Consider the following 25610-nt stretch of genomic DNA (forward strand, 5'->3'; position numbering starts at 1 on the left):
TCGGTGGTGAGCCACAGCCACAGATTTAACTTGCATGCCAATACTGTGTACACACACACACACACACACGCACACACATGCATGTTGACACAAAGAAGGGCACAAAAGACACAATAGCAAGTCTTCTTCTTTTTATGCATGTTTGGAAATAGCTAATTAAAAGCTCTGAAGGAAACCTGTTTTAAAAGGTACTGCTAAAATAATTATAATTGATTCTTGCAAAAAATATTGCACCAGAAGCCTTAAAAGAATATAGAGACGCAACACAGTGACGGACAGAGGCAACAATATTTAAAACTAAAAGTAATACAATAAGTACCAAAGACGTGTGGATTAACCAGAGTGACGGAAGAGATGCAGCTGCTCTTTTACTGTTATCAAAGTGTATCAGTATCCCTTGTTGTGAAGCACTTCGAGATTTGTCTTGGCAGATGAGAAGCGCTATATAAATTAAATGTATTTATTTATTTATTTATCATTTAATCTTGTTCACAGATAAACTGATTTTACGATATAACATTTTCTTTCATAGCTTTGGGAATTTTGTTTGAAATGTCCTTTGTAGACAAGAAAGAGGCACACAATTCTGCACGTAGAGACTGAACAAACACATCCACCCACCCACACACACACACATATACAGACGGTTAGTCAGGACACTTTAGGACACTGCACTGTCACTGAGGCTGTAATCTGATGTTTACATGCTATCAGCTGTTATCCCTACAGGAAACAGTACCTTCTCTGCCCTTAGTGTTACCTACCACATCCCTCTGCTGAAGGTCAATGACAGTGAATTACGTAATGCTTTACAGGAACAGGCAGTGATTAAATAGAAACTGGAAAAGAGCATGTATGACTGACTATGACTTATCAGTGGACAGGATGCACTAAATGTGTGTTTGTTCTAAGTACAACAGTACAAATCCTGCAGAGAGAATGGACTGGTATGTGTAGATGGAAATGACAGTGGTGCAGTCTACTTACTGGGACTGGTGATGCCAGATCCCTCCCTGTCCGTTCTCCTTGTCCGAGCACTGACTGATCTCACTGTAAAGGGGGGGGGAAAGGACAAATTAGTATCATTATCTGGAAAGTCTAGAGAAACTGTACTACAATCAACAGTAGTGGCATTGCACATTCATCAACAAGAAGCTCACCATTAGAAGAATACATGATAAACACCTCGAGTGGCAGGTTTGGTTGTTGCCTGTCCTATAAAAGACTTAACAATGCTACAAAACATACATAAACACCAAGTGGAAAACAGTTCCTTCGCATTCCCCTTTAGGCCATATTCTCCACAGTTGTCATGTGGAAAACCAAAGTCAGCCGATATTTAAATGATCACTATTATTGCTTGACCACCGAGAAAATGACATTTGGTTACTGAAGGAAAGCCAGATTTGTATCTCAATTTCATTGTGGCTTTTATATTTTTATTACTTTGAGGATGCTGTGGAAATGATTAGGATCAAACTTGCATGATGGAAAGAATGCATGGATAGGATGAATAGGGTAGAAATCAAACTGAGTGGCACAGTGTGACTTCTCTTCCACTATAAAAATGTACAGTTAAGTAACTTACGGTGATTGGAACTCAAACACTTTTTCAAGGTAAATAATGTATAGACTTTTACAAAAAGAAACCCTCTCTATCATCACTTATATCCCACTACAATTGTGTGGCAATGTTTGTATTAACATAGGTAGACCATGCTGCCCTCTCCATCCATCCATCCATCTTTTCCCGCTTATCCGTGGTCGGGTCGCGGGGGTAGCAGTTCCAGCAGAGAGCCCCAAACTTTATTTTCCCTGGCGACATCAACCAGCTCTGACTGGGGGATCCCGAGGCGCTCCCAGGCCAGCGAAGAGATATAATCCCTCCGCCTGGTCCTAGGTCTACCCCTTGGTCTCTTCCCAGCTGGACGTGCCTGGAACACCTCCCTAGGGAGGCGCCCAGGTGGCATCCTAACTAGGTGCCCGAACCACCTCAACTGGCTCCTTTCGACGCGAAGGAGGAGCGGCTCAACTCCGAGTCCCTCCCTGATGACCGAACTTCTCACCTTATACCTAAGGGAGACACCAGCCACCCTGCGGAGAAAACCCATCTCGACCGCTTGTATCCGCGATCTTGTTCTTTCGGTCATGACCATGCTGCTCTCTTTTTTTATTTAAATGTTTTTACTTTTTGGACCTTTCTTGAGGTCTACCAAACCAAGAATACATGTCTGGGGTTGTCTTTAAACAGTCGTCGAGCATCCTAACTATTGTTGAGCCTGGGGGAAAAACATTACTCAGTGTGCATTAAAGCTTAAAAGTCCAAGTGGTAATCACAGAAAGGGTCAATAAGAGTTGAGAATATTCAGGGGAAATGTAATAAGACCCGGTTATCTCATATTGATTTGAACATTTCACAAAACAACTGAGAATAAGGAGACACATTTGTCACTTTGAGAGAACCCCAGAAAAAACCTGACACTGTTATAGTAACACGTTAATCTTCTGGTCATTTTCCAGTATGTTTAGCTTTTTGTACAGCCTCATTCATGCTCATCTAACGTCTCCCACAGCCAGGCCCAACATGACACCGGCTGGTTCAGAGGAACGACTCGTCCTCCTGGCTGACCCTCTGTGCCCTGACACTGGTGGAATGCTCCGGGTAATCTCTCATTGATCATCTCTGGTGTTTGTGGTGTGTGTTTGTGTGTGTGTTTGCTGAATCACCAGCCACTGCATGAGGGAAGGATGATCCAAACAAGGACAGCTCTGTTGTTGTTTATTCGGATGTGTGACTCAGATTTATTAAATCAGTTGTTTTTTCCATATCTTTGTTGTGGACTAAAATATTTCTACAATTATTGAATTGCCACACAGTTTTGTACAAATATTCACTGTCCGCTTACAATAAACCCTAACTACTTTGGTGATCCCCCTCTAGCAGCACCATAGGGTTCACATTTATGGTTTCCTGTTCCTAAGATCACTCACACTCTTGTTTTTTTTGCGACTCATCCAGTCTGCTGTTCAGATGAGGTACATTCATCCGGTAGCTGGTGAGTCAAATGTGTGCCAATGTTGCCAGCAAACATTCTGTCTGTGTTGTTATTGGTTTCAACTCAAAGTTGGAGACAGCTATGAAGTCAAACAAGTGCCACCAAAAAAACAATACTGAAGAGCTCCCGCTAAAAAGTCAGTACCTTAAAAGGAGAATCCGACATTCACATACTGTACCATGATTGGCCAGCTTTAACAACTATGTTGCCTACCACTGAGGTCAGACAACGGGTCATATGAACCAAGTCTTTATAAATAATAAACCAAAAGTGGCAAAAACCCACACTAAAATATTGTGGTAATGGCAGTAAACACAACATCTAAAAGACCTTGTGTGAGAAATGTACTCTGTATACAATATACTACTGTTACTCTGATACCGACAACAATCCTATTTGTTCCACAATAATCAATAAACAGAACAGGCAGCATAGCCAGTACACAGCAGCTTAACAAAACATGTCTTTGTTTAAAGGCAATGATCCATGCCCTGCGATGGAAAACACTTGTAATTTCTGAGCTCCTGCAAAACAGGTTAACATCATCTTTCAACTAGCAGTGCATCCAACACCTGCTTTATTAAAAGAGACATGAGTCAGGCTGTTTAGTATTATGTTCCTTTTTGTTGTTTGAGTTACGTCCATAATTATCTACGGAGTTTTAAATAATGTCCTTAGACCATTCTGACTTAAAATGTCAACATAAATATAAATTGTTTTAACAGTAAGTATTAATCAGAAATGGGCATACATGTCAGTAACAGAGCAGCTTCTGGCTTCACTGTTGGTTCGGAGAGGAAGCATTGACTAATTGTTTTGACTTTTTAAATCACTATTTCCTGTTTTAAGTGCAAATCATTAATCTGCAATGACCCATGTGATAGCACCATCAGTTTGATATGCGAGTGCTTATATTTTTATGTGTGTTTTAGAGCTTCATGGAAACATGATGGAACAAATGAGAGGCAGCCAAATCTGTAGAGCCTTGCAGCCAAAAAGCATGCCTGTACCTTTACTCTTCTAGCTGGGAATACCATTTGAAAGAGGCGATGTGAACGAACACACACACACTAATTTGACCAACGTTTACAAATGCAACAAAGTCCTGGAGCGCCGAAGCAATGACAACACAACACCTAGTTATCTTGATTAAATTATGTTTGGCATTTAAGAGTTATAATTTGCTGCATGGTTTAAAGTGAGGGCAAAGTACTGACAGACACAAATCATGTCGGCGAACTGAAGTGAGCTTAAATACAAACTAAAAGAGTGACATCTGAAAAGTTAAACTGTATGTTGGCACAAAGGTGTGTATGTGTATGAGTGTTTATGTGTGTTAACCTGCTCAGTCTTGTCTGGGCCCACAAAGCACACACATAAACACACACATATCACAGGGGAACAGGTTTCATAAAAACCTCCCAACACTCAGCTTCATGTCTTTTTTCCCCTTAAGGCGATTTGTAATCTTCCGAGGTCATATTTGCCTTATGACACTGCTATGAACAACGGAGGTCATTACGTGCACATGACACATGAAAAGAAAGAAACCAGTGTTTATGCTCAAGGAAAAAACTGCTTTGAGCATTGCCTGAAGTCATATTGTGGACCCGAGTTATTGCACTGCTGCCTGTGTATTTGCTATAGGCCTGAACTGATTGATGTCAGTTGCACAGCTTGGCATAGCCGTGTATGTGTGTGTGTGTGTGTGTGTGTGTGTGTGTGTATGTGTGTGTGTGTGTGTGTATGTGTGTGTGTGTGTGTGTGTGTGTGTGTGTGTGTGTGTGTGTGTGTGTGTGTGTGTGTGTGTGTGTGTGTGTGTGTGTGTGTGTGTGTGTGTGTGTGTGTGGTGTGTGTGTGTGTGTGTGACATGACTGGTCAAGTGCACGGCTATGCCTGGACAAACATGTCAATAGATTAGTTATTGGTCTCAGTTGACTGGAGCAGGTAAACAGAGGGCAGAGGGTGCAGCACTTAAACGTACTTGAAACACAAGAGCTAACACACACACACGCACACAAATGAAGCCACCCAAGGATGGAGTGATTTACAAAATGTATTGTCTGTCTAAATCACAAACACACACACACAACTACCTGAGATTTGTGTGTTTGCAAAAGGAGGCCACAGCATGTTTTATTTGAGCATGGTGAAGGATGTTTACCTCGTTTATTTATTTCCCAGCCTTTTCATCTGTCATTTGCGACTTCCACCTTCCCTTTAGTTTTAGATATGGATGCTGATGGGCGGACGGTAAAGCACCGCAAAATCCACCCCCCTTTTAGTGTTACCAGGGGCATGAGGTTCTGTAGGGTGTGATCATCTGGGTTTAGTCCGTGGGGGAGTGCTTAAGTCGGGGGCCCGGGGTCTCACGGTGTGCAAGGTTATGGAAGTGCCCATGTTAGGGAGACATGCTGGAGGTCTGTAGTCCGTCCTTTGGTGGTCTGTGAGGGGCTACAGAGAGGTGCTTTTCGCGGTCTTTGTCCTGGAGGTGTTTCAATCCAAAACATTAATCAACTTTGTGGTACACACAATTTTAAACATGATGAAATATGTGTTTTCTTATTTATTAATCCCTGCTGTAGTTCCCTCTATCATTCCTTCTGGTTCACACACTTGTAAGTGAGCTATCACTTTAACCTGCATTTTCGTGATAGGTGAAACCATACTGTGTTTTATTCACAGGATTAGCCAATGAAAAACGTTCCAGTCACATTACTTTATTCATTCATTATTTCTAAATTAATTTTGACAATATAAAAGGCAACTTGTGCTGACTCTTATGAGTATTCATTGAGCCATGAGAAATCAATATGCTCAAGATACAAATCCAAAATGTAAACCAAGTCATATTTTTTTTTTTTATTAAAAGAAAGCAAAAAGTTATTTATAAAATCTGATCGTGCTTCCCTTCGTTCATTGTTCATTTATCTCTTGCATCTCCTTTTCTTTTATAATCCTGTAACACATTTTTCAACAATCCCCTTTTGAGCAATCCAATCTAATTTAAAGGACATGTCCTAAATCTCTTTCATAAATACTGAATCGGAAGGCTCTATGGACGAATATATCACAATTGTTTGTTTCGTCAAAATGTCACACTGTGAAAATGTCAACATCATTCATTCCTCATTTCCTTCCTCATCCGTCTGTCCGCTCACCCATCTGTTCCTTTGTGCTTTTATGGCCCTCATTACACATGTTAAGGGTGCGCGGCAAACACACCGTTTCACAACTCTGCCTGTGAAAGAGCTGGGAGCAGAGTGGGTGGGAAAAAAGAAAGAAAGCAAGACAGCCTGAATGACAAGACTGCCATTTTTCAAGATTGTTTTGAGATTGTATTCATAATAAGTAAGGACCACACCAAACACAGACACACACACATACACCGACATGCACATGCAGTCACACATCGAGGAAAGATGGCTGTGACCCTAAACTGCACTCCTCCCAGATGAATAGCCGTTGTTCTGGCGCCAAAGGTATGAACCGGCAACACCTTTTCCTACCTTTGCACTTTCAACACAGACCTATTCCTCACTCACCACGCTCATTGGAAACCAACACCGCTTTGACACACACACACACACGCACACACACACACACACACACACACACACACACACACACACACACACACACACACACACACACACACACACACACACACACACACACACACACACACACACACACACACACACACACACACACACACACACACACACACACACACACACACACACCTTTCTGTACTCTTCACAATGCAAACACAAGCCCAAGTCACTTTATATAAAACCAGGGTTAGACAGGATACTGCGGCACTCTATAAAACAATGCTGGTGTGGAAGATAAGGATCAGCCTTCCTGTTTTAGAGGCTGTTTAAAAGTCCATAGAGCTTTATAGGCTGAAACGTGTAGTTACTGTATGTTATAGGTGAACAATTGAGTGAGTGAGCGGTTGAGTGCATGTTGAGAAATGTTAGAAAGACAGGGAGAAAGATTATTTAAGATTTTAAAAGCCCAGAAAACTCACTATTGGTTTTGTAGCTGCTGCTTTCATTCCTACTGATGAAAATGAAATTAAAACGAATACACTATTGCTTTTTTTTCCATCTTGTTTTTTTGTGGATCATAAATGGACTACAAACTGCGTTTTGTTGTGCAACTCTGTGTTGCAAAATGACATTAAATGATCCTCGAATCCTTGAGTTTCAGCAGTGGTGACTATCATCTTTTCATCTTTGCAATAAAGCAATAAACACAGGATGAGCGATGCATATGCTTTACAGATGTGTTCTGCATGTATTTTAGATTATTTTATATGTCACAGTAGCATTCGAATTGTAACATTTATGCACAAGGATCAGGTGTATACACAATCATGTGTCCACAAAGACAGGTCTTGTTTAAACATTTACAAATAAAATGTTGTAAGTTATCATTATCTAAATGATATGTTTCTAAAGCTGTGTCTAATCACTCAACAGTTTCTGAACTATCATGCATAATAGGGTTGATGAAACTGAAAAGTAAGCATGCCACCATCTGTAGAGTTCGGTTACTACAAATAAAGTTCATACCACTCCCAGGTAATTAATATGTTATAAAAGGTGATTATCTTGGACACTACTTTTTTGTAAGTGATATAAAGAGATTGTGTTCTGCCAACAAGGCTTGCACACAGCTAACATGCATTATCTTGCAAATGCTCCGCTCCAACGAGCTCTCTGAAAAGATATGACTCACTAACACTTAAAGTTTTTGCAATAAAAATATTCATTCATGTCAAGACAAGACACATTGCTCCTGCCAAACAGCCGAGGTACAGTGTGTGGGATATGTGGCCTGCAGGTGAAGCAACCTCCACATGTACAGACTTTTTCCTTTAGTGGTATAATCCGTCTTATCAAAATGTTATATTGATCAGATTGCTTAATCGGAGATACAGGGTCCCGCGATTCAATAAAGTCAGACTGAAGCGCTCCTTTGTGCACCAGTCAATCCTCACAGTAAATACAGAGCTGAATCCTACATCAAACGCACGCTAAAGGGTCTTTGAGCATGTTTTCTCTCAGTGATTGTGCTGTTATGTTGTTTGTTGTTCATGTATTGTGTCTTGATATTTGTCTATGTTGATGTTACACATGGAGCTACTGTGATGCAAGTCAAATTTCAGACTTGATCTGACCATTAAAGTATTACTGTATCGTATTATGACTTGGATTTAAGATCACTTTCAAGTCAAGAGTTTCTAATTAACACAGCTGCTTTAAATATAATGTAGCCTGTCCGTGCACTTTATTACTGTACCACACGTGTTCCAGTACACATCAGAACCTCTGTGAGCCTGCCATTATCTTTTTACGGGCTCTCTCCTGGCCCCGGGCCTACAGTACAGGCAGTCTGTTGTATCAGTTGATGTACCCCCCCCCCCCACCAGCAGCATCACAGGCTGCATTCTTGGCTGCAGATAATAAACACAGAGGAGCGGAGTGGACACTTCAGAGCCGGCTCCACACGGCTGAGAGGGGAGGACCACGCACAGCAGACACAGGACTCTGCAATCAGGGGAAGTCCACATTCCTGAGTGTATCAATAACACTGTATGTGGAGTATAGTGTGGCAAAAGCAGAAGTTATGAATGAGTTACATGCATTTGAGCTCTGTGCACAAACACCGTTTTTTCTTTACTATCTATCTCTAAAGAAATAACTGTTAGACTAATGGCAGTCAACACTGAATCACGCCTACTTCTGTTTGTGAGCATTGCAACACCTGTCATTTTATGTTTTTCTAATAAACTACAAAAAAAGGCAAAGTTAACACCAAAAATGTGTGATAATTCTGGACACATTTATTGTTTTGTTTTTTAACTGTGTTCATTGCAATGAAGACAAAACTATTGACAAACAATTTGCAGCTCTGAGCAGTTTGCATATCTCATGACAGGAAGGAGCGGGGAGAGTGAAGTCTTATTTTAACTGCCCCTCAGAAATAGATGGTCTGTCAATCACAGCTGCTTAGCAACCAATACTTACAGTATCACTTAGCAACCAAGACTTACAGTAACACTAAGTAACCAAAATTGAACAAAACAAATCTGAACAACTGTAGTTAGCTGGCTTATTAAACTACCATTTGAAATGTAAAAATGTGTGAACCATGTAAATCTGGATGGCTAAATACAAGATATTGTGCTAAAAGACTGATGCTGAATTTGCATTTCCCAGCCAAATCACCAACACTTATCCATGTAGAGGACTAGAAGATACAGGAGCAGCATTGTTCTTGTACTGCACTTAAGTCTTATTTATTCCTAGAGTTGGAAGTACACTTTCTGCCGTAGTCAGATGTTACACGGTGTTCTATTTCTTGCCCATTGCCCCAAGTGAATGAATGCACCTGCCAATTGCCTGGTCAAGTTAGATGCTGCATATCACAGCGCACTAAGATTTGTGACAAACTGTAAAGCATTAACCCATCACTGTACCCTGTATGCAAGGGCTGGTTTGCCTTCACTAACCGTACGGAGGCTCAGTCACTGGTACATTTTTATTAAGCGGCAAACTGTGGGGTAGAGCCGGGAAGCCAATAAGGAAGTGCCACACACTGCAGTTCATATATTGGCCGATAGGCGATGGCTGCAGAAAGGAGCAATTTCCATAGACCCCCATGTTAAAATGCCCAATTTTACAGCAGAAAAAAACATGTTTCTACCCCTGGCTCCATAAATTTGTATTATCGATATAGTTAGATTCCACCTTCATGATTATGGATCTGTGAGTGAATTGTTTTCTAACACGACCCTTTTATTTATATTAGGTCTTAAAGTTTGTGCATAAATTAGGGCGTGGTCACATTGAGTGACGGCTCTGTGAAGTGACTGCCGCTGTTAGCTTCTTGTCTCTCTGCTACCTGCTCCGTGAAGCTAGCTACAGGGACTCTGCCTGCTCAGCTCATCCAGGAAACACAACTTGTAGCCGGCCGTGGTTGTTTGTTCTTCATGCTTATATATCGGACTATTGTGACTCGCTCTGCGGTTAAAACAGACGGTGCATGAATGCGGTAAGTGTTAAATATTATTTTGATAATAACATACATTTCAATGTTGATGAACTTCATACTGTTCATTCATAATCTGATTGTCTTTGTAGCTCACTGTTAAAAAAACAAAAAAACATTACAATTACAAAATAATTATATCTACAGCCCCTAAACACACAAACACACCGCTTTCATAAATAACACACTTGTTCTGCAATAATATGTTTTATGTTTCCTGTCATTTTTGTTAGGAAAGGACATGCCTGAAAGACACGACATTTTCTCCTTCTCTGAGGGTCAAGAAGAACATCCAAGAGGAACATTAAAAGCTGATGTTATGAGATTTTAAGACCAGTACAGGACATTCACTAAGAAACTACTTTTATTGTAAAAACAGTCAGCTGATCGAATGCAGCTATTTCCACATCTACACTCCATCCGCTGATTATTTCTATTTGCCTCGCTTTATGAGCTTCACATCACTTGTGCCTTGTCCCGCAGAGTTTGCAACGTCACAAATAAATGGGGCCAATCTTCAGTCAGATGTGAATGTGTAATCTAACATTTTCAGTAAGAATGATGGACGAAAGGAGTGCAAATACAAATACAATTTATTGAAATGTGAACCAAAAGTTAATCAAATGTTTTAAATAAAAAGCACATATGGACAGAAGGTGTAAACCTATTAAATGTATAAGTAAACACATTTAGTCAAATAAAGTGACAGACTAGGCCTGTGCAGTTGGTATCAGCTGTGCCCAGCATGGGCTCCTCCATCAGGCCTGGTCCTCCTCGCAGAGGAAAGACCCTCAGTCCTCCTCGCAGAGGGAAGACCCTCAGTCCTCTCCACACCAACAGACAGGACGTCCATCACACGGAGGTTTCTCCCTGAAGTCTCAGCAGCTCTCTGGACACCACGCTGTCTCAATCCGTCCGCACTGAATATGAGAGGGGGAAAATGAAAATAATAAATGCTTTAGACAATAAGAAACATAAAGTTGACTGTTGAGTTGCTCAGTTTTTTTAGATTGTCAATACTATTACTGTATAACTAATATCTCAGGTTAAGAGGCACATTCAAATAAAGATTGGTCTTTAAATACATTTTGTCTTTTGAATTGTTTGTCTAAAGTCAAGGATCTAGAACTGGTACTTAGTTTTAATGATACAGTCTGGTTATTATGCTGTTTGGAGGAGGCCTCACAGGTAAGAGCACTAACTAGCTACCATCACATGTACCTTAGCTTGACTTAAATGTATTAAACGGAGTCCTCACTAACACTAAGAAAGTGGATCACATCACTCCTGTTCTGAAGTCTTTACACTGGCTTCCTGTGTGTCAAAGAATAGATTTAAAAATACTGCTGCTGGTTTATAAAGCACTGAATGGTTTAGGCCCAAAATACATTTCTGACCACCTGCTAAATTATGAACCATCCAGATCTCTCAGGTCTTCAGGGACTGGTCAGCTTTCTGTCCCCAGAGTCAGAACTAAACATGGTAAAGCAGCGTTCAGTTATTATGCTCCAAATATCTGGAACAAACTCCCAGAAACCTGCAGGTCCGCTGCAACTCTGACTACTTTTAAATCCAGGCTGAAGACTTTTCTTTTTGTCGCTGCTTTTAATTGAACAATTCATATCTTAGACTGCACTGTAACTTTGATCCATGTACTTTTTTCTTTTAATGTTTAATTGACTGCACTGTAACTTTTATCCATGTATTTTTTCTTTTAATGTTTATTTTATTAGCTTTTCTTTTTAATGACTGATTTTAAATGCCATTTTCTTAATCTCTTTCATTTTTTGCAAAGCACTTTGAATTGCCTTGTGTTGAAAAGTGCTATATAAATTGCCTTGCCTTGCCTTGCCTTGCCTTGCCTTAAACGTATAGTTAAGTGATATCAAAATATAAATAACTAATGTCATGCAAACATATTAATATTTGCTTGATTCCAGTGTTGAATTTAGCACAATTGCATACAAACGTTAAGGGGTTTTAAGATTCTGAAGTATTATGCTAAAAACTCAATAACTTCGATTATTATTTATAGTTTTGCTGAATAGTTTCATGTCCGCTTACCTTAGAAACGTAAAATGCGACGGCAGCGTGCAGATGGGGAGCATGTTAGCTTAGCTTGGTAGCTTCAGCTAGCTCTGGAACTTCCAGCTCGGTGGCAGGAGGTCCCGCCTCGGCTCCGCCTCTTTGCCCTTATTTGGAGCAGGCTGGAGAAGGCGGGAGTTGAACTCTGACGTCACTGTCGAGCCGTTAGTGGCCGACTCCGCCTACTAAGGGCTTCACGGCAACTCTGCAGAATCCTATGGGTGACGTCACGGACCCTACGTCCATTTATACCAGTGGTCCCCAAACTAAGGCCCGCGGGCCGGGTACGGCCCGCCTCCACATTTGGCCCGGCCCCCTGAACAATACCAGAGACGCATTATGATTTTTTATTTTTTTTATTTTTTTCAGTCTGGCCACGCGAATCCTAGACTAGCCCCTGTCAAAATGTTGTGACCTGCTCTATCGAAATCAGTCGCATTGACCCGAAGACACCTTTTGAGTTGTATACACTGTTGGAAAGAGGAGATTCCTAGCTTTCTAATGATATCAGGATTGTTTTTGTACTTCAAATATTAAGCAAAATATGTCACATTATATAATGACTGTCACCGAGTCATCATTTTGAGAAAAAGGCCTTCAAAGTTGTCTCTTCTCTGGAATCCATCGATCTGATTGATTATTAGTGGAGCAAATGATCAAAATACTACCGAGGGAAGATATTTTCGTTTGGAGGGGAAGCTCGCGAAATTGTGTGTATACGTGTGTGTGCTTGTGTAATTTTGCGTTTGTGTGTATTATGTTTGTTTCCCGGGGAAAACACTCACGAGAAACACCGGCTGTTGTTATGCCTGCCATTCTCCGCTTGTAATTATGCCGAAGCTTCAAAGTTGTATTTATCATCTGAATTTGCCGAAACAAGTTTAATATTCTGAAAGCCAAAACTTTGTTTAATTGAAATCAGATGAAAACAAACTGTAACGGACCCTGCCGTGTTATCTATGATTACTATACTCTTACATTCATAATTTCATCGGAGTGAGGGGGGGGGGCGGCGCTGCGGAAGAGCAGATTGCGAGTGAGAAATAAATAAATTGGAAATAAAAGTTTCATATTCTGAAAGCCAAGACTTTGTTTGTTTAAAATCAAACAAAACGTAATAACGTAACCAGATGAGTGATTACAGCGCCCGGTATCGTTTGACACACATTTGTATCACACAGATGCAGGACTTGCACACGCCTGTTATCTAACCGACAGGTCCGCAAGCACTCTCCAGCTGAAACTCTCTCCTTATTAATTTAAGCATTTTACTTATTAATGTATGCAGACAATCACACAATCTATGTGATTTTTGGATTTACCGTGCCTCTCAATTGCCCGTGACAGGTTGGCAAGGTCGATGAATCCTGAAGTTGCCCAAGGATTGTTCAGGGAGCACGAACCCTTGTCAAAAAGAAGACATGGCCAGCAAAATAGACGCTGAAGTTTAGCGCTTCCAGTTAGCCACTCCGTTCGGACATAATTGTCCTCATTGAACGTCCGATTCTCTCCCTTTTCCCTCTGTGTACACACAGCTCGAGTGCGGGCATTGGCCTGTCATCTGATTTAATTTGTAGTTGCTGCTGTAGCGGAAGTTTAGTAATGTTATGTTTGATTAAGTACGCCAAATCTCCACCCTCCATAATGCTTCATTTGCTTGATAATTTCTAACGGCGGTGATGACAGTTACAGTATTAAAACTGATGTTGATGTGATTTGATTGGATGGCCGTGTCCAATCAAATCGCCAGCCGCCAGCCGCATCTGAAGGGAAGCAAGAGGCGGCTGGCTTCCCTTGGCATGGCCCTGACCAATCACAGGTTGGCAGGGGCATCACGTGGGCCTCATCTGATTGGTCAATCCCTCAATTTTTTTCACCAAAGGAAGCCAGATTCGGCTGGCCTCCTCTCGCAACAGAGAGTGCAATCTACTGTTTCACCATAACATCTAGAGGGGCGCTGTTTCACTCTTTGTAAAGTACTCAATGAGAATGGGGGAGAGACGGCCGGCAGCAACACACAGCAAAGGAGAATTATCGAAACAAAACAAAGTGTTTTTATTTATTTATTGAAATTATAACTACAATCCGAAAAAACAGGAGCCTCCAGGAGAAAACGCCACTGACCCAGAGAGGGTTATTTGGTTATTATTTATTTCATAAATAGTGTTATTTATTTCATTAATAGTGTTATTATTTATTTCCTGACTTTTTTTCTGTGAAGATCCCGGAAAGGGTTATTAATATTTGGTTATGTGTGGCTTTCTAGAAAACAATAAATGTTTACGTTTAAACACCCATGCGATCGTCACACTTTTTCTGTTACAAACTGACCCGGCCCCCATCAGAGAAGGGAAAAGTTATGTGGCCCTCACAGGAAAAAGTTTGGGGACCCCTGATTTATACAGTCTATGATTTTTATATAAAGCCATGTTAGGGAAACTTCCATCCTACATCTGCTCCCTGATCTCACGGCGAATTGTAAGTGGCTACTGCCTGAGATCGCATACTGTAGTTTTATTAAATGTGCCAACTGCTAGGACTGTCTTAGGGAAGATAGCTTTTAGATGCGCAGCTCCTCTGTCTTGGAATAGTCTGCAATTGAAATGGGAACTGAGCAATCTGGTGCCACTAAATGTTTTTAAAGCTCGGTTGGATGCTACTCAATCGGAAGCTGTTGGTACCTGCTCATGTGGATAGTTATTGTAAATTGTAATCCCTGTAATGATGCTGTAAAATGTCCTTTTTGTTGTTCTGTTTATGTTTTTATGTTTCATGTGGAACCTACTTGAGCAGGTCTCCCTTGAAAAAGAGATCAATGATCTCAATGGGATACACCTGGATAAATAAAGGTTTGAAATGAAGTGTCGTTTTTTTAAAACAACTTTAGATTTTAGCCTACACTTTCAGCACTTAACAGATGCCACAATTGTTAAGTGAAAAATGTCTGCAGCACGAGAGCAAGTAGAGTCATGAGAATAATGATGGAAGAAATGAACATGTTACTTTAGCTGCAAAGCTATACTTGACTTGTACAAGGAAGACAGTGGTGAGCTAAATAAAGATCTGATTTTTTTACATACAGAGCATTGCCATTGGTTCAGCCCTATGCACAATGTTTCACCATGTGATACAATCTTTAACTTGATAAATGTACTGTGTCTTTGCTAAGCGACAGCTGTGTTTAGCAAATGGTGATTATTAAAATTACAGGTAGGTAAATCTATATATTGGTGTTTTCATTATCATGCATTCATTCATTCGAGTCTTAGGTTAGCAACCAGTCAGCAAATGTGTCCGGTTTTGAAAGTTGTGTCGCACCTGTAGCTCCTTAACACCACTATTTCAGATAATAAAAGAGTATACTGTATGTTTGTGTCCACGTGCTCCAATACCTTATTAGTCCATTATCCACAGGCTTCTAGGAAGTCAAATTGATGGTTAGACCATCTTCGGCATGCTCTGCTAGATGACAGGGCAAATATGTCTCAACATAGTTTATAGCTTGACTTTCAAGTCACCATCCAACAATAGCTGTAGGCTCTAAATCAAAGCCTCGCTGTCTCTCCAGTATAAACACACTAAAAACCGTAATGCAGCATGGAGTGAGGCGTTTGTCACACAGGTAAAATAGTGGAATCAGGTGTGAATGTGTGTGTTTTTGAGTAGGACATAAAAGCACATACCGGGAGGAGTGTACTTGGAAAAATAATGACTCCGAGTGTGTGTTTGAATGGGCTGTTATTCAAACAGGTTACTCATTGATCCAGACGACGTGAAGGAGTGGTGTGCAAGGCGGGGATTGGCTCCACTGGCAGCGACTGCATGAGTGAACACAGACACATGTATACAACCCCCCCCTCAAAAGATGACATGATGACTCACATTTCTATGCATAAGGTCTAAAACTGACCTTTTTCACTAGGCCAGATACTCAATCTTTCTGCTCGAGTTTGTGGGGGGTATTTGAGTACAAAAACACACACACCACACACACACACACACACACACACACCACACACACACACACACACACACACACACACACACACACACACACACACACACACACACACACACACACCACACACACACACCACACACACACACACACACACACACACACACACACACACACCACAACACACACACACACACACACCACACACACACAACACACACACACACACACACACACACACACACACACACACACACACACACACACACACACACACACACACACACACACACACACACACACACACACACACACACACACACACACACACAAGCTGACCTTCCTCCCTCAGTCTCAACCATCCACATCTCTGATGCTTGTCTAAACACCCCTACATGTTAGTGAGGAGGGCCTTTCACAACACACTCACACACACACAAATCAGCCTGCACACACACTTTGTTATTAGACAATTTCCCGAGTAGGGCTCTGACAAAGAATGTGACAGCTTCACACACGTCGCACGGCAGGGGGAGAACACACACACACAGAGGAGGTGGAGGAGAGCCGGCATGACCCAACATGCACTTGGCTCCGATGGAAAACCGTCGGACTCTCCATCACACAAAGACTCGGGAAGAGGAGCCGGGAAAGCCCGCATTCCGGGGGATAGTGTTGTGTACACTGGACTGAGCCGAAGCTTATAGGGGGGAGAAAGAGGGGGGGGAGAAGGGCAAAGGAGGCTCAGAAGAGGATGGAAGTGATAGTAAACAGTGCTGAAGAGTAAGGCTGCAGCATCGACTGATAGAATAATTGTAAGGATGAAATTACCAACTACTTCATAATCCAATAATCGTTATAGTTATTATTTATGCAATATCTATTTTGATCCTCTGAAATATAGGGATTTCCTGCCTTTTGTGTTCTATAACATATTCATCTGAATATCTTTTCAACTGACAAAACAAGACACCTTGGACTTTAAGAAGCTGGAATGGACATTTATTACTATTTACTTACATTTATAGACCATACAAATAATTGATGAATCTAGAAAACAATTAGGAGATTATCAAAAAAGAAAATGATCACTAGTTGCAGCCCCACTGGAGAGAATGAGTGGGAGAAATCAAGAGTTTGAGGATAAGAGATGGAAGAGATAGAGGAATGTTAGAAGTAGTCAGGATGCATATTTTAGTGGTGGACTGTTGCAAAGTGGCAAACATTTCTCTGCTAAACAGTCTTTGACAGCTAAATAATGTACCTGCCCAGTCCTAATATTCAAGACATATTTGAAAAGCTGCAAAAGCTATTTAAAGCCCCAGTTAAGATAACCTCACACCCTATAAAACGCAATAACCGCAATCACATCCAGGCAGTCGCAGAATAATGTTCATAAACAGGCTTGTGTCGATTTGTTGCAGATGTATAAATCAAGTCATTCCTCGGGTGTTAGTGGGGATGAGTGAATTAACTGCACAGTGAAACTCAATCAGACAGATTAACAACCAAACTGTCTCAAGATCAAAACAGTATGGCATGGTTACCTCTTTTTTTTCATCCACCAATAAATACATCCATGTTTTAGTCAAATGTAGTGTCCCCAGCTGATCTGTTATGTTACTCAGGGAGGGCTTATCAACAAATGTCTTTATGCAAATGTTGCATAAAGACTTTTAAAGAATGAGCTCACCTTTGTGTCATGATGTCATGTGTTTAGGGCTAGAATAAGACTTCTGGCCTTTGGAGAATAAATGTTTTACAAACCACACCCACAAATCCATGTGAAGGCCTTCTCTTCGCCCGAACAGTGCTTTAAAATATTCACATATGTGAAGCACCAGTGATAAAAAAAACAACAACATGCTGTTAAACATTTACTTGTATTACGTCAATCCTAGTTGTGTCACTCTGTGTCTTTAACCCTCTGACAGCCGCATGCACTCACACACCAACACTAGCCTTTAAATAGGCTGATATCGTATAAAGAAAACGCACCACATGTTATGTTAGAGCATCACCCTTACCTGGATACGAGTATTTCTTCATGGTTGTTGGTGTTTCCTCTTGTATTCGCTGATTAACAGTTGATGAGTCGCTCCGGTTTCTCACTGAGTGTCAATGGGAAGTTTGCATCCGTAACTTTTCCCGGTTGTTGCTATTCGTGACCTCCCTTCCTCTCTGTCTCTCTCTCTCTGTCTCTCTACTACGCACCTGGGCGCACAGGTAAATTCACTTGTTATTGAACTTCCTGAACTTAATCCCGTTCTAAATCCGACCACGAACCACTTTGGGAGACAGTCTGTTGGGAATGGATACAATCACACCTGCGCTCCTGACGCACGCCCAGTGAAGGGGGGGAGTGGTTCCACTGTAACCAAGGGGGCTTTCACGTATCAGGGTTTAGAGGTGGAATAAAGTCATTGAAACAGTATTTGATTGGGGCTTTGGGGTTTGAGGAAGACTTTTTGAAGCAACACATACGTTGGACTGCTCAATCATCCTGAAATTAACCAGATCTGATCTGTTGCACAACTTTTAAACGAGGCATCCACGAATGTGAATGAATAACTGTCATCCCACAACTTATAAAACGTTACAATCACCCTTATAAATAAATGAAATTGAAGAAAATAGAAAGCTTAATAAAATACAACTCTTCCTTGTTTGTGCTTATGGTGTGTGTGTGTGGTGTGTTGTGTGTGTGTGTGTGTGTGTGTGTGTGTGTGTGTGTGTGTGTGTGTGTGTGTGTGTGTGTGTGTGGTGTTGTGTGTGTGTGTGTGTGTGTGTGTGTGTGTGTGTGTGTGTGAAGGAGCTGGAATCAGAGATAAAGCTGTGTGTGTGTCCTGTTTCTAGTATAAACGTTGTGGTTGGGTGGGGTCACGTGTTGAGTTAGCCCACATCTATTCAAATAGTCAGCTGTGCCCACAGCCTTTAAAACCTTTTTGAATTCCACATGTCACCCTGTGGCAACCTGCTTCATGTTCATTAGACCTGAATCCACATCCTGCCTCAGAGAGCTGCAGGTCTGAGCTGCAGAGACCTCTGGTGGCTGCTGCCTGCTTTTTCCCTTCTTAACACTGATCTCTGGTCTGTTCAACAGCTCAACACAGCATTAACACAGGTATTATCTGACATAACCAGCAGTGATGGCTGAATTATTTATTCAGGTTGGATTGCTAAAATAATTCATGTTCATTAAAAGCATGCTCAGGTTTGTACCTCGAGCATCACATATTTAATGCCATCCATATTTGGGGTCTAATCAGTGGGCAGATGATTGGCAAGCATTTTAAAACATTTACATAAACACCTATTACATAATTTAGGAGGCAAAACCACATGAAGACAGTTCTTGGATTGTCCATTTTTTTACATAAGGTACCCTTCAATTTCCCCTAAAACAAATATCGGTTTTTTTTAGGGCATGTTTGTCATTGTTCTTTAACTGAGAAAACATAACTAGCTGATGAGTCACACAGTGTTGTTACTGAAATAAAAAAAACACATCAACACAGCTGGCAGCTGCAGGTGGACCAGTTTTACTCAGACCACATTAGACATTAAAAAAGCGAAATATTCAACGATCCTGTGATTGTTTTGCTGTTGATAAATACATATATAAAAAAGTCCCCAAACTGATTCTGTAATGTCAACTATACAGAAATATCTAGCTCAAGTTTTCTAACATTGGCCAACATAAGCTTGTCCTACTGAACAGAAAAAGGCTGTGAAAAACACATTTTTGTATGAGAAAGAATGTGTTTTTTAAAGGCACTGTGTCTCGTTTGAAGATGCAGGTTCTCAAGGGAAGTCAGTCGAACAAAAAGTTAATTGAGTCATCTCAGTTCTCAGAAATCAGATGAAGGTGCGTGTTTTGCATGGACGAGAGACGGAGCAAGCGTTTCTTTTTTAAAAGGTTGACACAGCTCTTTGAAGATAAAGATAGGATACTTTAGGCTTACTGAATCTTTTTGAGGTTATTGATGATTTTACAGTTATTTTGTGTTGGAAAATATAGTTTCTAACCTAGCCTTATTTCCCTCAAAGCAATCTCCAATAAATAGTTTGCATCACAACAAAACCCAAACTTTTTCTCAAAAAAAACGTGTGGATAAACTCACTGTTTGTCAAAGCCCAAAAGAATAATAAATAAATAAAATAAATTAATATGTTATTATTAAATTAAGTGATGCACAATACGGGATTATCTATGTTACATTTAACACAACCATTTGCTCTTTGTAATTGTAAAGAGGCCTAGACCATAGACTTATTGTGTTCCACGCTCTAACGTGAAAACCATAAATGTGAACAAGAGATACAGGAGATGTCTTAAACTTTTGAAACATTATATGACTAGTGTGAAAAGATTTATCAAAAGGAAGTTGAAGCAAAACCTTTTTCCCCCACCCACCAACATCTGAAAAGGCGCCAAGTGAAGGTTAAAGTTTCCACTCTTACATGTTACAGAAAACAGTATATTTTGCAACAGCTGAAAAAAAAATAATAACATTTTCATGATCAAACCTGATGCTAGGCCTCAATGTGGCTTTGAAGTAAAAATGTCATATCCTCTGGTTTTGTGAACACAGCTCTTATTGGCTGTAAAAACTGAGGCAGATTATTATCTCTCACTGTGCTTATACAGTATTTTTGTACCTAACGTTCTGCCGTACCTTATCATTTGGTATTTCCTATTACAAGTTATGACAGGTTTGGAAAAAGCTGCAGTTGCACAATCAGGATTCTTCTGCGGTCACGTACAAACCTTGGTCTGAATTGGGTGAAACAAAAATTATTTGATGTACAGAAACTGTGTCCTTGTGGTGTAGATGCTCATCTTGTTGTAGACCTGCTTATGTTGTCTTTCTTGTAAGAGGGGTCTTAGTTTCCGTTTGTGTGCTACTTCTCACCTCAATGCACATCTCCTATGTCTCGCTTTATGTTTGTCTTGTTTTTAGTTTTCCCCTTTACCCACACACGCTTGTGCATACTCTCACCACCACTATACTCTGACACATACCCCGCATGCATTTTCTCACCTTTTTGCTTCGGCTTCTATGTGGATGGAGAAAGAGTCACAGCTTGATACCGCACAAGTAAACATTGTCGCGACTCGTATGCTCCCACAACATGAGATTTATTTTGTTCTCTATGTGTGACATTTAATTGTTGACTCATACAGTGTCTCTGGGACTCAGGTGTTGATGCAAGTTGTCTTGACTTTACAGTGGGAGCTGGTGCTTGAGTTACAGTGTTTGAATATACAGTGTGTACATTAGTGAAAATATGTGCTGGACACGACCTGGTACCGCTTGTAAATTATTGTGCTGTTTTCAAAAGGTTGGTTCTTCCACTTGTTGATAAATAAAATCAAATGTGTTGAAGTGTGTAACACAAAAAACTGTGACAAACGGTTTGATTTGATGTTCGATGTTGGTGGCTTTAACCATGTTTACATTATGAAATTTAGAAAACGGTAGACGGTTTATATATCTAGCTTGTTCTTTGTTTTATTGTCATGCATTCGACAGTGTTTAATGCACGTTTACAGTAAGACCCAGGTATGTTACTGACTCATGTCACCACCTGTTCACTTTTTCAGTAATACACATAATTCCAGTGCTGCTCATCAATCACCAAAGTCTAAAGTGGAGCTCGGAGATGAATCTGTGGGTGGCTGGGTTAAAGGTTTGAGTTTTCCCTCTCAGAAGTAGACATCTTCACTGCACCACTCATAAATCTAGCATTACTGGAAAATATATAGTGAACCATTGCTATGCTTACACCCAAACCATGCGTGTAATTCTCACCCTGAACACAGAATAAACAAAGGGTCAGCGTTCTTTCATCTGATTGTACTATTATTGAAGGTAGATATGTAGATTTGATTTGATTACATTTATTTCGAATGTTCAAAACAATAATACAAAAATGTAACATGAGAATTATTATACAATAACAATTAAGCAGTGTCAAATTGAAATACAAAAATATTACTGATTCTAAATGATATCTAAACAATAATCTACTTAATTACACATCCGAAAAGGGGAGAAGTTAACTCTTATTTAATCGCACCCCTTCTCCCTAAAACGAAATTATTAACATTTTTTTTTTTTTTAAATCTGCAATTTGTTGTAGATCACATAGACTTTCATTTAATTCCCTCATAACAGGCCTCTCAAGGGACATACAACACAATAAAAATACCTTACAAATGTTAGGTATTACAAGTGCTTTGTGTCGGCTGGCATTATCGTGAGGCACCACAAAACCACTGGAGTGCTCATCTTGGCATACTGCAAATGTCAACAATCAAAAAATCCTCAAATGGACATAATTCCACACCTGATTGTTCTATTTATGTAGAAGCAACATCACAGTTACCATTATTACAATACATAGTATCTATCTTATATGGCACATTATCCCTGCCTTTATTCAAACAGTAAATCATCTGCAAAAAAACAACTCTGTACAAAACAACTTTAAAAAATCTGAAATCCAGCATAACAAAGGTTACGTATCAGGTCAGGTCTGAGTTCTTGCCACTGAAACAGATTAGACACTGTAATATTTGTGCAACAACAAAATAGCTGTCTTATACATACATTGTGCCCACATGTATACTGGCAGTGCAGCTGTTCCCCTGATGTTCCTTTAACAAATTCATGGAACTTATTGTTTTAACTGTCAGCCAGACACACAGAAGGCTTGCAGAGGTGTTGGAGAGAATGCAGGGTTGCAACTTTGCTTCACTTGCATCGCTTGTGCCTCAGTGCTGCAGAGATTGTGGAGTTTTGGCTCGCTTGCGTGCCGGTTCACATCCTCAGCGTCTGATTGTGCCTCGCATTTCTTCGTACACATCATTGGTGGCGACTCTTCTCGGTTTCTTTGCGGATCGCAGGCTCTTGGTCTGGAAACAACAGATAATGTTGTCAACATGTTAGATGTAGGCCAGTAGGACAATGAGTCCGTGTGTGTGTGTGTGTGTGTGTGTGTGTGTGTGTGTGTGGTGTGTGTGTGTGTGGTGTGTGTGTGTGTGTGTGTGTGTGTGTGTGTGTGTGTGTGTGTGTGTGTGTGTATATTTATATACATATTAACATCTATGTATAAACTATATTGTATCATACAAGGAGACCTTTCTGTAGAAAAATAGGCTGGACAAAATAACAGAAATGTCCCTAATAAGAGAAACAATTGTCTGGGTAATGCAATACAATTCAACAGCACCACACACTGCAAACAAAAACGTTGATGTAAATAATGTATTTATTTACATTTATATTCAACATGTTGCTTATGAAAAAGGATCTTGCTCTCTTTCAGACACTATTCTATATGTAAAAGTCACAGTTACAATTACACAAATAACGTGTCTATGAGTGTTTCTATGAGAAAACAGGAAAATTGAACATTTCATAAGGGTTTGTGAGTCATAGGTAAATGCAGAAACACACGGTAAAACACAAAGGTACCTTGGTGATGATCCAGACGAGGAAGCAAATGATTATGCCGAGCAGCACCGCAGCACCGATCACCACCAACACCAGGATCAGGTTGTTGTTGTTGTTGTTGTTGTTGTTGGATTGGTCACACGGCACCGAACTGCCTGTCCGAGGTTCTGGAAAAAAACAATTTTAATTTAGATTTATTTTATACCTTTCCCCTCTGAATTAGTAACATCACTGAAAATACTGAAATGTTGCCTTTAATTAAATGTCACATAACTGTATTAGGCAAGTTAAAAGCAATAATATTAAGTTGAACCTAATATTTTTATTCAAACTTAATATGAATGCTTCCAACTAACCTAATGTGAAATCTGTTGACATAATACATTTAATTAGAGTAACGATTCAGATTGTTCAGGGTAGTTTAGAACTCATGGTTCATGGTTGCCATATATCGTTATACAGGACAACAATTAAGTCTGTTTGTGAAGGTTTGTGAATACACATAAATTATAAAGGCTCACCTCTCACCACCAGTAAAATAGATCCTTCTCCATTTTTGATTACCGGTTTCCCAAACTTATTGTACACGCACCAGTACGTATTTGTGTCCTTAGAAGTCACATTTTTGATGAGGATGTCAATGTTGGGGAACAATCCGTTGTACTGAAGTCTGCCCTGGAAATCCATTGCAATGGTCACTTTTTCCGAGTCATGTCTGTTGAAAAAAACATCAGACATATTGAGACCTTTTTTCAGAGCCAGGCTCTCTTGGTCTTTTTGTGGGGTTCTGCACTGGATGGTGACATCTCTTCCAATCTCTTTCAAAACCACTCCACCTAAAGAGAGATACACAAACCTGTTAATCTGTTACATCTCACTTCACATTTCATAAAGCTTTATTAAATGCTGCCTTACATTAATCTCTAGTTTCAGTCTTACCTGGGTCACTCATGGCGGTGCCGGAGAGACAGAGGATGGTCATGATTTTTAAGCAGACAGCGGACATGCTGACAGCGACTGTCCCACAAAGGTTAGCTTGAATTCTAACTCCTCTGTAGGAAATGTGAGAGTGTTTTCACCCACTTCCCCAAATGCATCAACAACAGAAGCATGTGACCTACATCAGAGTGTCTGACGTTTCTTATTTTCTGAGATTAGACAGCAGGGAAGTTCAAACACATTTTTGACTATTATATACCTCACTTAAGGCAATATATTATCACAACATGATGGGTTATGGAGTTGCACTGGGTCAACTGTAGCAGAAGAAGAAAGTGTGTTTGAAACAAATGTTGAAAAAAAAGAAAAACTTCAATTCAACTTTCACACAGGAAAAAAAAACATTGCTTTTTCTAATCTACTCTGTTTCTTCTTGCACTTTTTCTTATTTTTTTTAATCAATTGTGTAATTTGTTTTATTATTTCATGTCCAATATAACTATGTTGCAATGTTGGAGTTTTTTTAATTTATTTGCATTGCCATGTCTACACTGTAGCTGCATATTACTTTAAAGCCTTTGAATCTTGAATATTTTGAGTTGAGAAATAAAACAGCAATGGAGATATTATCTTTTAATTAGGGCCGGGACTCGATTAAAAAAATTAATCTAATTAATTAGAGGCTTTGTAATTAATTAATCGAAATTAATCGCATTTTTAATCGCATATAAATATTTGACCTAAGAACAGTGAGAAGCAATTTTTTTCACATGGATTTTAGTATACCATTAGGCGCATTCACACCGCAGTACTTTTCCCACAAAGGTTCATGAGAACTTAGTTCATGAGAACAAATTAAGCCGCTGACGTCACTTCTTCTTCTTCTGCTTTGGGTTTACTGGCAGGCCGCAAACCACTTCACGGCGTATACTGCCGCCAAAAGTCCCCGGCCGGAAGTCCCCGGAGTTGGGGACTGGCTTCAGTAGAAGCTGCTGGGGAGTCCCAGCAGCCTTCCGAGTAAATCGCCAGAACGCCGACACCTCC

The 25610-nt window shown here is 40.2% G+C and overlaps 2 protein-coding genes across 2 annotated transcripts in view; both read right to left on the minus strand.

Annotated features, from left to right (window-relative positions):
- LOC117548417 (septin-9-like) overlaps positions 1-18472 on the minus strand; it is a 123832-nt gene extending 105360 nt beyond the window's left edge. Inside the window, exons 1-2 of the mRNA XM_034219708.1 lie at positions 18192-18472; positions 988-1050 (exon numbers count right to left, since the gene is read on the minus strand). Of these exons, the coding sequence (XP_034075599.1) occupies positions 988-1050; positions 18192-18213 (85 nt within the window). The 5' untranslated portion in view covers positions 18214-18472. The remainder of the gene's footprint in view (positions 1-987; positions 1051-18191) is intronic.
- Positions 18473-22277: 3805 nt separating this feature from the next.
- Positions 22278-24676, minus strand: LOC117548706. Its single transcript, XM_034220118.1, has 4 exons — positions 24567-24676; positions 24149-24463; positions 23649-23794; positions 22278-23086 (listed from the first exon to the last, which is right to left on the minus strand). The coding sequence occupies exons 1-4, from the start codon at positions 24631-24633 to the stop codon at positions 23000-23002; spliced, it is 615 nt and encodes a 204-aa protein (XP_034076009.1). The 5' UTR covers positions 24634-24676; the 3' UTR covers positions 22278-22999.
- Between the last annotated feature and the right edge of the window lie 934 nt (positions 24677-25610).

Source organism: Gymnodraco acuticeps, unplaced genomic scaffold (genome assembly GCF_902827175.1).
Source record: "Gymnodraco acuticeps unplaced genomic scaffold, fGymAcu1.1, whole genome shotgun sequence".
NCBI lineage: Eukaryota > Metazoa > Chordata > Actinopteri > Perciformes > Bathydraconidae > Gymnodraco > Gymnodraco acuticeps.

Excerpts from the sequence above, each read along its gene's own strand:
- LOC117548706 (XM_034220118.1), bottom strand. The coding sequence starts at position 24,633 with ATGTCCGCTGTCTGCTTAAAAATCATGACCATCCTCTGTCTCTCCGGC. Across the intron at positions 24,464-24,566 it reads CACCGCCATGAGTGACCCAG|GTGGAGTGGTTTTGAAAGAG; the intron begins GTAAGACTGAAA and ends ATCTCTCTTTAG. Across the intron at positions 23,087-23,648 it reads TCGTCTGGATCATCACCAAG|ACCAAGAGCCTGCGATCCGC; the intron begins GTACCTTTGTGT and ends TGTTGTTTCCAG.